At 32.6% G+C, this 13270-nt stretch overlaps 1 protein-coding gene across 1 annotated transcript; it reads right to left on the reverse strand.

The window, feature by feature from the left end:
- Positions 1-10570: 10570 nt before the first annotated feature.
- On the reverse strand, positions 10571-12728 carry LOC109339156 (protein SHI RELATED SEQUENCE 5-like). Its single transcript, XM_019576564.1, has 2 exons — positions 11934-12728; positions 10571-11231 (listed from the first exon to the last, which is right to left on the reverse strand). The coding sequence occupies exons 1-2, from the start codon at positions 12556-12558 to the stop codon at positions 10873-10875; spliced, it is 984 nt and encodes a 327-aa protein (XP_019432109.1). The 5' UTR covers positions 12559-12728; the 3' UTR covers positions 10571-10872.
- Positions 12729-13270: the final 542 nt, after the last annotated feature.

Here is a 13270-nt window from a genome sequence, read left to right on the forward strand (position 1 = left end):
TTTGTCAAATACCTAAATATGTTAGAATAACAGTTAATGAGAAATTAAATGAGTTGCGTTATTTATTACTATTCAAAATCATATTACTATGCAAAATCCTTTCAGAAAATTTTATTAAACTTATGCTATGTCAAGTCTTAGGATCTATTAATGAAATTATATTTTCTAAAATATTTATAAGTAAAATATTAATCAATGTCCTAAAAACATTAACTAAGAAAGTAATACTTTGAAAGTAAGTTGTTCCTAAAAGTATTATGAAATGTGAGTGTAAAAGTTCTCATATGTGAATATCCCATAAAAACATTTTTTTTCATTCCCTAACTTGTGCATTTAAGATATTGGTTAACATAATCCTTAATTTAATAAGATTTTTAATATATTTCTTATGTATTGTCCTATTGGAAAATAAAGCTACCAAGCAGAAACAAGACAACAGTAATAACAGTTAATCGATTAAATGTATAGTTAATTGATTAATTGGGTAAGTGTTAACCTATTAACACTATATTTAATCGATTAACTAGTTAGAAAATCAAGTGGAGCATTCACTGAACAATTCTTGTAATTGACATGTTTTACACATTTAACACATGTTGAAATTGTTTTACAACATGTGTTTATTAGTTTGTTAGAGGGTTAGCTAGGTTAGTTGCATTGCTTATGTTACAAGGCATTGTATATAAACAACACTCTCTTGTATTATTAGTCAATTCAATCAATACAATCAAAATATATACATTCTATACACTCTTCCATTTTCCTGTTGAATCACAATATGGTATCAGAGCCTTCATCTGAAGGCTTTGGTGATTGTTGCGCATTCTCTAAAGTTATTATATTTCTCTTCCAAGATTCAACAAATGTTGTGGATCAGAAGGAGAAGGAGGACAACAACTCCACTTCGAGAAGGCTACAAAACCTGCTAGTGAATGCTGCTCAGAAAACAAGTTATGTAAGCAATGCTGCTCATAAGACCAAAGAGAAGAAGGTCCAAGATGTTGCTTATGGGGCAGAACTATATATTATAGAGAAGGCCATAGAAATGAAGGATACAACTATAGAGAAAGCTAGCAACATAGCAAATTCATCCAAGGAGAAAATCAATGAAGAAGCTAATGAGAGGCAAAAATAGTCAAATGAAGAGCTTAATTGGGCCAAAGAAATAGCAAAAGAAGGGTATAATACTGCAAAGGACACCATAGCCTCTGATCTTGAAGCTGGCAAGCAAAAATAAAATCACAAGAAGTTAAAGAAAATTATAGAGTACAACAAAGTTAAAGTTGTTAGGGCCAAAGAAAAGCAGTGAGTTATTCCTGAGGTCAAGGATGAGCTAAATACTCAGAATTTTGAAGATTTTAAGGAGTCTAACAACCAAATCTATAGTATTAGTGCCATGAAAGATTGTGATCATGCTTTGAATATTATTAGAACTCATTTTCACGGACCTATTTGTAAAGGGATGATTAAAATGTTGTTAAAAAATGTATGAAATTCACGCCAAGAAAGTGATTATTGTTGGAAGAAAGGAGAGAAAGAATGAACTTAATCGATTAAGATATGAGTAATCGATTATCGAGTGATATGTAAGATGAGAGAGAAAATTAAATAATACTTCGCCCCTTCTTTATTTCAGCTATAGTGCCTTTTATAACATAAATAACATTCTTTTCGAAGTTGACCCTCTTTAGTGGCTTTGTGGGGATATCATTAAGCTGATTTTCAGTCTTGCAATATTCTACTCTCATATTTCCTTTCTCTACTTGGTCCCTTAGAAAATGTTACTTGGTCTCTATGTGCTTGCTCCTTCCATGATCTATAGGATTCTTTGTCAAACTTATTGTTGATTTGTTGTCTACAAACAACAATATAGAGTCTTCTCGACTCATTCCAATTTATATGAGTAGAGTTTATAGCCATATTGCTTGGCAGCCACCTAGACATGCTGCAATGTGCTCATACTCACATGATGAGAGGGCCATCACTTTATGTTTTTGTGAACTCCAACTTATAGGTGTTTCCTCAAGCTTAAAAAGGTAGCTTGTAGTACTTTTCCTTTCATCTCTGTCACCACACCAGTCTGCATATGTCTAACCCTGCATTTTTCTAGTTTTCTTGTCATTGTGAGTAGGGAAAATTATTCCATAATCCAGGCTTCCTTTTAGGTGTCTAAGGACTCTCTTTACTACAACCATGTGAATGTGATTAGGTCTCTCCATGTATCTACTAACTAGGCCTACACTATAGGTTACATGGTCTTAAATTGCAGATGTACCTAACTGAGCCTATCGTTTGTCTATAGAGAGTTGGATCCACTGTTTCTTCTTCATGATCTCCTTTACACAAGGTGTTTCCTGTTTCAACATGTGTTGCAGATGAGTTTCAATTCATCATGTTGAACCTTTCAAGCACATTTGTTGTGTAATTTCTCTGATGCATGAGTATGCCTTTTGTTGTTCTTGTGAATTCAATTCCTACGAAATAGGAAAATGAGCCTAGATCAGACATTTCAAATTCTATATTGGGTTTGTTCTTTATGCTTTCAATCTCTTCATCCTTGCAGCTAGTGATTAGTAGGTCATCTACATACAAGCATATTGTGATTGATGCTTCAGAAGGTATATTTCTTAGCCCATAGAGTGCCTTATTGAGTTTGTAGACCTTCTGTTCTTGACATGTTACCTCAATGCCAAGTGGTTGTGACATAAAGACCTCATTGCCAAGTGGCCCATTCAGGAAGGCTGACTTAACATCCATTTGACATATTGTCCAGTTCATTGGGCTTGTTATGCATGTGACAAGCCTTACAGTTTCAATCCTAGCGAATGGTGCATATATTTCATCATAGTCTAGTCCTAGCTTTTGTAGAAAACCTTTTGAAACCAATCTAGCCTTGTGTTTTGCCACTGATCCATCTGGCTTCAGCTTTACCTTGTAAACCCACTTCACTGAAATAACCTCCTTTCTTTTAGGTAGTTTTGTGAGATCATAGATATCATTTCTCTCAATGGATTTGATCTCTTCCTTCGTGGCTTCAATCCAACAAGCTTCTTTGATTTCTTGTTCATATGTGATTGGCTCCATTTCAGCTAATAGGGCCATATGCATAAAATCACCATTAGATGTTATTGTTGCATCAGAGAATACATCATAGTCTCTTAGTCTTGTTGGCAAGTTTCTTTGTCTTTGAGGTTTGTCAATAGTATTTGCATTTCCTTCACTTATTATGTTTTCCTCTATTGTGTCATTAGTATTATCAATGTTAATCTCGCCTACCTTGTTTGATGTTGTGTCAATTGAGTTCTAGGCCCATGATTAAGTCTCATCAAACTTGAGATCCCTGCTATGGGTGATGGAGTTTGATTCTGGATCAAAAGTCTTGTATGCACTAGTTGAGTGATATTATAGGAATATTAGCCTTTTTCTTTTATCATCCAACTTCTTCCTCTTGTTGTCTGGAACATGCTTAAAACAAATTGAGCCAAACACTCTGAAATGTTACACACTTGGCTTGTTTCTAGTCCAAGCTTTCTTAGGAGTTGATCATTTTAACCTCTTTGTAGGACTTCTGTTTGAGATGTATGTTGTAGTGGCTACAACTTCACCCCAAAATTTCTTGAGTAGTCCTTTTGTTTTCATCATACTTCTTGCCATGTATAGGATAGTCCTATTGACCCTTCAGTTGTCTCATTGTGTTGATGGGTATATGGTGCAACTATCTCATGAGTGATACCCTCCTTATCACGGTAGCTCTAAAACTAATGAGAGGAATACTCTCCTCCACCATCATTTCTTAGTAACATCCACTTGTGGTCTGATTGTTTCTCTGCAACTGCTTTGAAACTCCTAAATCTGCTAAAGACTTCACTCTTCCTCTTCAACAGAAAAACCCATAGCTTTCTGGTGAAGTCATCCTTGAAGGTAACAAAGTAGTTGTTCCATCCAAGTGATTGGACTTCAATAGGACCATGTACATCAGTATACACAATCTCCAAAGGTTTGGTGGTTTTTGTTGGTATCTGATTGCAGAAGGTACTTATGGTCTTCTTGCTTGTGATACATTCCTCACACAACTTCATAGGAGTTCTCACATCAGGCAAACCAACTCCGTCTTGTGCTTGCTCAACAATTCTAGACTTCTAAAGTTCAAATGCCCAAATCTTTGATGCTATATCCAAGTATCCTCTACTATTGATTCCAGACACTTGTTGTCACCTACATGAATACCAATCTTAAAGATCCTATTGTATGAAAGTAGGGCCTTTACGATTAGCATCCTATTCTGGTTATAAATTTTCAGCATTCTGTCTTCTAATCTCATATGGTAGCCTTTTTCTAACAGTTGTCCAAGGCTAATGGAATTGTTCTTCATTTTGGGCACATATAACACATTAGAGATATAGAAACCATACCATCCTTTCTTCTGATCATGATCATCCATATTCCTTCTACAGCGATGAAGCTATCATATGCAAATTTCACCTTGGTTTTCACAAAATCATTGAAGGATATGAACCACTCTTTGTGTCTAGTCATATGATTGGAGCAACCACTGTCCAGGTACCAGCTATCTGATAAGGATTGTTGGTCTCCTTTTGTTGTAACCATCAAGGCACCATTTGCGTCATTCAACTTTAGGCATGAGATTTCACCTGATTCACTCATCTTTGAACCAGAGATTTCTCTTTCTGCCATCAATAGAACTTCTTCATCTGAGCCTTCACCCTTATCCACTCTGGCATCTTCATCTTTGTTTTTCCTTTTGAATATGCACTCTGATGCATAGTGGCCCCAATTTCTACACTTGAAACACTAGACCTTGCTCTTGTCTTTCTTCTTCTTACCATTAATACCATTGTTATAGCCACTGCATTTCATGGTATTTCTTGTTTCAGAATTATAACCATGGTTGACTGAGTTAAGTTTGTTTGATCCATGGCCACACCTCTGCACATTCTCAGCCTTATTCTTCCTGTCTATATGCCATCTTCCATGTTCTTTTCTTTGTTTGTCACTGTATCCAAGATTTCTTTTCTTAAATTGGACACTTAGAGCCTATTGTGATTGTCTATCATACATTCTTTATAAGAATCTCTGTTCATGAGCTTCTAATGAGCCATGTAGCTCATTTATTCTGAGGTTATTAAGGTCTTTGGACTCCTTAATTGCAACTACCATATGATCAAATTTAGTAAAGAGAGTTCTAAGAATCTTTTCAACTATACATTGTTCAGGAATTTGCTCACCACGACTTTTCATCAGATTGGTTAGGCTTCGAATTCTGGTGAAATAGTCAGCTATATTTTCTTGCTCCTCTATCTGGAGCAACTCATATTGCCTCCTCATCATCTACAATTTGACTTTCTTCACTTTTACACCACCAGAGTAGCATCTCTCTAAATCTCTCAAGCCTCCTTTGCAGATGAAGCAACTGAAACTTTCTCAAAAATTGATGAGCTCACACAGTGATGTATCAATAAGGTTTCTTTACAATCCTTCTTCTTAGCCTCCCTAAAATCCAGTCTCTGTGCATCAGTAGGATTCTCTTCTAATGGTTGAACCTCATCTTTCACAACTTCAAGGCAATCTTGAAATCCAAAGATTGCTTTCATCTGGATACTCCAGTGTTCATAGTTCTTTCCATCAAAGATGGGAAGATTCATTGCAAAGCCATTTGAATTTGTCATATCTTTCTTCCAGGTTCAATTCCTTATCTCCTCTTTTCCCTTTCTAGTTTCTTTTATGAGCTCCACAGGTTCCAAATCTTGTTTCTCTTGATACCATTGTTGGAAGAAAATAAAGAAAGAAAGAACTTAATCGATTAAGATATGAGTAATCAATTATCGAGTGAGATGTAAGAAGAGAGAGAAAATTGAATAATACTTTGTGCCTTCTTTATTTCAGCTACAATGCCTTTTATAACAGAAATAACAGATTGTTTAATCGATTATATAAGCTATTAATCAATTAACGAAACTAGTTAAATAAATTAAACTATTCTCAACAAATATTATGATCAAGAGCAACTAGGAAGCTTCAACAATGTAAAACCATGAAAAACCATGGGAATATGGTCAAAATTTATGACGAGGAATATAATCAAGTGATTGAGAAAATTCAATCACATTAGGATCAAGATTTTGATCCATCACATTCTTATGATATCAAATCGAAATGTCAAGTTGGAGTTATTATCATTTACTCTCCAGCTTGAGGGGTGCTATTAAAAAACAAAGCTGTCAAACAAAAACAAGACAACATCAATAACAGTTAATCAATTAACTGTATAGTTAATCGATTAACTGGGTAAGTGTTAATCAATTAACACTATAGTTATTCGATTAACTGGTTAGAAAATCAAGTAGAGCATTCACTGAACAATTCTTGTAATTGGCACGCTTTCCACATTTAATACATGTTGAAATTGTTTTACAACATGTATTTATTAGTTTGTTAGATATTTAGTTAGGTTAGTTGCATTGCTTACTTTACAAGATTGTATATAAACAACACTCTCTTGTATTTTTAGTCAATTCAATCAATACAATCAAAATATATACATTCTATATACTCTTCCATTTTCCTATTGAATTGCAATATGTCCTGTGAATCGTTTTCCTATTAAATATAAAAATACTAATTTAAATATAAAATGCATGTTAAAAATATAAAATATATTCAACACTTTAGTTATAACTTATAAGAGGTTGGTAGAATTGTTCATTTATTAAGTACGTGTATGGTAAAAGAAGACATGAAATCTTAACGAGAGAAAAGTATATATATATATATATATATATATATATATATATATATAGACAAATAATAAAATCTTCATAATACATTAAGAAATTAATTCTAAATTAAAATTTTATTATAAATGATAACACTAAAAGTCATAAATACACTTCTCTCTAAATATGATGTAGATCGTTAAGTAATAAGATTGAATAAAATTTCAAGAAAATCAGATTTTTATGGTTTAGAAGTACATATTTTCACTCTATTGAAGCATGGAAAGCACAAGTCAGTGTTACAGCGACTTTCGACCTCCTCTCTGCAGGTTCCTGTCAGTTCGTTACTCGAGTATGTACAATTCAGGATTTAGTTAACAAACATTCCCTTATCATAAAATCATCCTATATTAAAATTAAAAAAACTGCTAAATAATTCTTTTTAGTTTTAATTTTGTTCTTTAACAAAATAAATCATTAATTTAATCGATTATCTTATTTTTAGGTCTTGCTTTAATTCTGTAATAAAATAAAATGTCAATGTAATCTTCTATTTCTGTAATGTTTGTTAATTTCACCATTAGTAAAATTGTAGACAGAAAGCCAATTGATAAAATTGTAGATATGTATGTACTCAGGTTGAAATCTTTGAAATTTGCTCTCTTCCACTAAAAAATAGTTAAAATGTTTGGTCATAAAAAAGAGGAATTTTAGATTGAAATTTCATAGGATTAAAAATAGTTACAGAATATATATATACACACACGTTTTTTCTTTTCTCTTTTTTGTAAACCCTTCAAATATATATATTTTTTGTATGAATGGAGATATTTCTATTCAATAGATGATAAATGAATTCTTTTTAGATGTCTTATTGTCGCTTCTAATAAATACTAATCTTTCATTTTTTTAACCTATTCAAAAATTTAATAAAATTTTATACCAATAAATGAATGTATTATAGATAATGCTTAAAATATTAAAAGGTGAATGTTGGACAATAAATAATATCAAGATAGGTAGCAGTAACCATGCAGTACAAGCGCCACAAAATTGAAGTCTCGAATTGTGTGCATAAACCCGGGAATAAACCTATTGCTGACATGAAACTATATTTTCAGAACCCATGATTTGAGCATCCGAAAAAAGAAAGGAATATAACTATGACTGGCCATTTGATTAGACTCGGTGTCGTCTTATATATCTAGGCACTAGCTAACCATAACAAGAATAAATAACAAATTATAATTTTTTGCCCTAGCTAGTGATAAGCTTGGGTGTTTGATAATTATTTCTGAAAATTCAAAAATCAGAAAGAAATATATAAGAGCAAAAATTCACCAATCAATTACCGACTTATTTATATGATAATCTTACCTTGTATGAAGCTTCAAAAAGAAAATAGTCTAAAACACATGCATCATGTTTAATTATATGCAACTCTATGGTCTATTTGGCCAATGAGAAATTAATCAAATTTCTTAGGGATGAGGGATAGTTATCATTGAAAATATCAATTTGATCCAGGTAAGATTATGGACACAATAGTGAATGGATCTGGGATCGTGTATTGTTCAATCTTATAGTCTTATACATACTTGATTGTATCTCTTTTGTTTATAGGTTTGACACCTTGTGGCCTTTAAATACTTCATTTTCCTTATAAAAAATGTATATTTGTCTACTTGGGTTTACCTGAATTTGTAGGTTGGAAGGGTTTAGTGAAATTAGAGTAAGCATGAAAGTTTAATCTCTTGTTAAAATTGAAAAAAAAAGTCCACCTTGTAGGAAGACTAAAACTTGCAAAACATAACTTAGTGTTTCTGCATGTGTGCACTCCCTTTTCAGATTACTAAATTTGAAGATTAATCCCCAATCTTATTAATAATTATGAAGATCATTCACAAAATCATACTGAGTTTTTAAACTTTATTATTTCATTTCCTAGATATGGAGCAAGGAAGAATAATGTCACTTTCTGTTAATGCTAAATAAACACAATCAGCACTAGTAAAAGGAAGCAGTAAGAAATTAGAGAAGGGGGTATAGAAGAATAATGCAATTTTAATGTTGTGCCAAATTGTATCTCTCATGCTATACCGTGCGAGAATAAATATAAAAATCTTAAATTTTGTAATTATTTTTTTATAAGGAAAAGTTATATTAATATGAGTAAAAGGGGGCTCACCCAATATAAAAGAAAAATCAAATAAAGTTTTTCTTTTAACTTAGTTAAAAAAAATTAATTGATATAATATGTTTTCATCAATACGAAATCATATGTAATACATTATTAATAATAAATGGAATAGAACAAAAGGATGGATGAAAGAGAAAGAGAGCAGTATGTCTCGATCAAATGAATGTTGAGTAGCACATGTTATGGGTCAGTTATTACAAAGCTAGGGAAAATTTTCGTATAGTTTCTGATTCTTCCCTTGAGAACTAAATCCAGCAATCTAGGAAAGTATCATTAACCCTATACATATCATATGTACCTTGACCTATATCATTGTGTGGCAGTGGCTACTTGTATGCATATAACATACCATCACATGCACATACTTTGAGAAGCATTAAAACATTGTGAGCCAAAGAAAGAGTGGCTTTTCCAACTCTAGCATATGGAATTGGACATCCACGAATGATGAATGTCAATTTCAGTGGTTAATTTTATTGTGTTTCAGAGAAGTAGTTGGTGTAAATGCTAGTTGTAATTCTCCATTTATACGTATAATGTAATTATTCTAAGCAGAAAGTAGCCATATCCAGTTTTCATTTCACTTTTGGGACTGAACTGGACTGCTATGATGTCAAGTTACCAATTGCAAATAAACGAAGATCCATGGTTTCAGATTATCTTCTTTTATATGTTGTTTCGAATGATAATAAAGAATAATAATAAATGTTTAAATTTTTTAATTTATATAATATGTTTTTACTTACAGGTAGTAGCACATCTTTGTTCATTCCAAATGCATGAAGAAGTTTTATATGTACTCCTAAAATCTACAATACTATTACCTTAAATCTTCAATTAAAGGAAAGTAAAGAGAGGAAGAAAGGTGTAGGATGGTGGTCTACATTTGAAATGTACAAATAACATTTGTTCATCAAAATGGAATCAAAGCAAGATATATTTTATTCACAGCAAAGCACATAAATTTTTTAATAGTACTTTTTTGATAAAATATATTATCTTGAGTCAATCTTTATACTTAGTCTTGCGTTAACGAAACTCTAAATTAAATTAATAACAAGTCAAAGTATTAATCTCAACTTGTATATAAAAAATAAAAAAATTAAATGCATGGGAGACAAAGATAGGAGGAAACTTCCATGGCTTGATCCTCACTCCCCAGAAATCGTGTAAAGGCTTAAAAGAATGCTTTAAAAATGATATGTTAAAGAAACACAACCTATTAAGAACAAAAATTTGGTCTAATAGCCTAAGACTCAATTAGATACCCATAAATATCAAAATATCAAAGGTTAAATATCTGAGAGAAATATGTTAGAAGGACCATCACGTATCTAACAAGAGATTATTTTATCAAGATAAGGAGATATCATTTTTTATACCAAAAAAACACAAAACCTATTATTTCATTCTATTTTGATCCTGCAAACAAACGGATAAACTGGAAAAAGCAGCTTCGAGTTCAGCACCAACCACAAAGCTCACTCAACATAAACCCCAGAAAAAGAAAATTACTATAAACAAATGAGAAATCAAATCAACCCACATAACTTATTATATAATGCACACATCCAAATGCAGCCCAAAGAAAACACACAAACACAGCCAAATCAGAAATTATATTACTACTCTATAATTGAAAGTTGAGCCTTTCGATAAGAACCAAATGACCATGAAAATCTGAACTGAGATTTCAACAAAAACAAAATATAACATCCCGAAGAACCATTTAATTTCGTGCACTCTGAAATCTGAATCATCATGTAACCATTTCTGAACTCTCTTAATACTAGTCTAGCTAGTAAAGCTTCTTACTTCAGCTGATGATATTAAAACAAACCATAACAAACACTAATAATAATACTCCTAATAAGAGTAGAAGAAAAATTAACATAATTATTGTCTTCAATAATTATTATATTAGAGAGAGGCACGTGTTTAGGATCTTGGTGGGAAGAATTGCGTACCAGCCATGAAAGCATTGAGTGGAGGAGGGTAGAGTTGTGAATGGTCAAATGGGTTGCCGGTGGTTGTGGCGGTGGTGAGAGTTAGTTGCTGAGCATCACCACCATTGCGGCCACCACCACCGGAGGAACCTTCACCAGCTCCTCCTGTGGCACTAGTATAAGGACTGTCCGGTCCTTGATCATATAGAATTCCCTTGAAAACATGTCCTCCTATGTTCACAGCTGTTTGATATGCATACCTCTCATCTGGTGCGTCCATTGGGCTCACTTTTACACACCGAAACAAAGCTTGTGAGTTCAGTTCAGGTGGAAATTGTCCCAGCTCCAACCCTAATAATCAAATAATCCACAAATTTAATCCGGAGTTTAAACTTTAAACAATATATGTGTGACTAGGGAGTCATAAAGTGATCTGATAATTAGAATAAAAGATTTAAGAAATAAAGTGAAGGAGGTTGCAGGTTTAAGTTTTCAGATAAAAAAAAGTGATTATTTGAACAACATCATCATATGTAAATGAAGTTATTACATTGTCTCATTAAATAATTTTTTGAAGTAAAACCATAGGTGCCAATTATGATGTCCAAAAAATACGTTGAAGAATTATTATTCATCCTATACTTGTATCAGAGGGGAAAGACACAATTTCTCCTATGGGATTTTACTTTTTGGAAAAAAGAAAAGAAAGGATGAATAAGTTGCAATCCAATAACTAATGGATCACAAGATTCAACTTAATAACTTAGCTCAGGTTTACTCATTAACATTGATAGAATAAAAGAAGAAGAAAGAGAAAGAGTGACAAAAAAGGGATGACTGATGAGTGACTATGGAGTATACAATTTCATTTCAACTGCAAAAAAAACTTGATATAGACCTAGACCATAGTTAGGTATTAGTCACTCCATCTTATAATTTCTCAAGAAATATCTTCTTAGCTTTCAAAAAAGCCCTATAAACCTTAAAATTTGTCCCTAATATATAGCATATAATAATATTATATCATACACCATATAAAACCTTGTTAATTACCTGTTGTAGTGGCAGGTAAAGAAGCAACAGTTAGAGAACCAGCACCTTGATTTTCTCTATTTCCTCTAGAAGATTGATCTCCCCAAAACTGTTGCTGTTGATTTTGTTGTTGTTGTTCATTGTGTTGTTGCAACGACGATAGTTGTTGTTGTCTTTCACGTCGTTTTGCAGCAGGAACCCAAGTGCTTTTAACATGGGTTTGGCACTGAAACCCTCGACTCTTACAACAAGTTCTGCATCGAAGGTGAGGACAATCTTTCTTTGCTTGATTCCCACAATCTTGACAATTCATTCCACCAAAACCTGATGATCCTGAAGCCCTCATCACAGTGAACCCAAATCGAGTACTTTCATCAGAAACTGAAACGATATCGTCAACTACGTTATTAGATGAAGATGAGTTTCTTCTACTAGACCCTACCCCAAAAGAGTAGTAGTTATTGTTGTTGTTGTTGGTGTTGGTGTTGGTGTTCACGTTTTGGTTATGATACTGTGGCCATATTTCAAACCCTCTATTGTAGATCTCTTCGTTTCTGAACAAGAACTGAGTGTTAACTTGTCTTTCTTGTTCTTCTTCCTTGTTTTGTGGACCTTCTCTTCCAGCTAGAGAGAAGAAACCAGCCATGTATTATTGTTCTTGCACCCAAAAGCTGAATAAATGTTCCTTAATTCAGAGATAATAATATCCATAGCAGAACCTTAGAGAATCTTAAATTTTAGATTTAGGAAAAATCATCAGAGTGAGAGAGTAGAACTGTAAATTTTTTGGGTTAATTTTCCAGTTCAAACTGTGGCTTTGCTGACATAGTAGTAGTAGTGTAGTATTCATAGCTAGGCTTGCTTATTAATTTTCACCCACTCAAACTTTTTCTCCTATTCTTATTTTGTTAGTAGCGTAATAAATCTAAAGATTTATATATAATTGATGTATCATTTATTTATATACTTTTATTTATTCTAGAGTCAATGATAAAAAAAGATAGATGATATATTGATATTATAAAAACTTTTAGGTTGTGGGTGCATATATTTTTCTGTTTTTCTCTTCTTTTAATCCTTTATTGGTTTTTCACTCTCTCTCTGTTACTGTGGCAACGGCGTGTGGGGGCGCCTCTATATGATCTTCTGGTTTTTATTTGGTTTATGCAGCTTTTGAGGAAAACTGTTTCTCAGTGACAAAAGAATAAGAAAAGGATATAATGAAGGCATTTATGCTAATCACTAGCTACTTCAAAAATATTGCTTCAAAAACAAGTTTCTATAAAAAAAATTAATAAATTTTACAATAGAATTTTGAATTTTATTCTAAAAAGTCACTATGCCAACAAAACATTGGT

Source organism: Lupinus angustifolius, unplaced genomic scaffold (assembly GCF_001865875.1).
Source record: "Lupinus angustifolius cultivar Tanjil unplaced genomic scaffold, LupAngTanjil_v1.0 Scaffold_60_9, whole genome shotgun sequence".
NCBI classification, from domain to species: domain Eukaryota; kingdom Viridiplantae; phylum Streptophyta; class Magnoliopsida; order Fabales; family Fabaceae; genus Lupinus; species Lupinus angustifolius.

Coding starts and splice junctions, on each gene's coding strand:
- LOC109339156 (XM_019576564.1), bottom strand. CDS start 12,558: ATGGCTGGTTTCTTCTCTCTAGCTGGAAGAGAAGGTCCACAAAACAAG. Junction 11,232..11,933: donor TTTACCTGCCACTACAACAG/GTAATTAACAAG, acceptor TTTGATTATTAG/GGTTGGAGCTGGGACAATTT.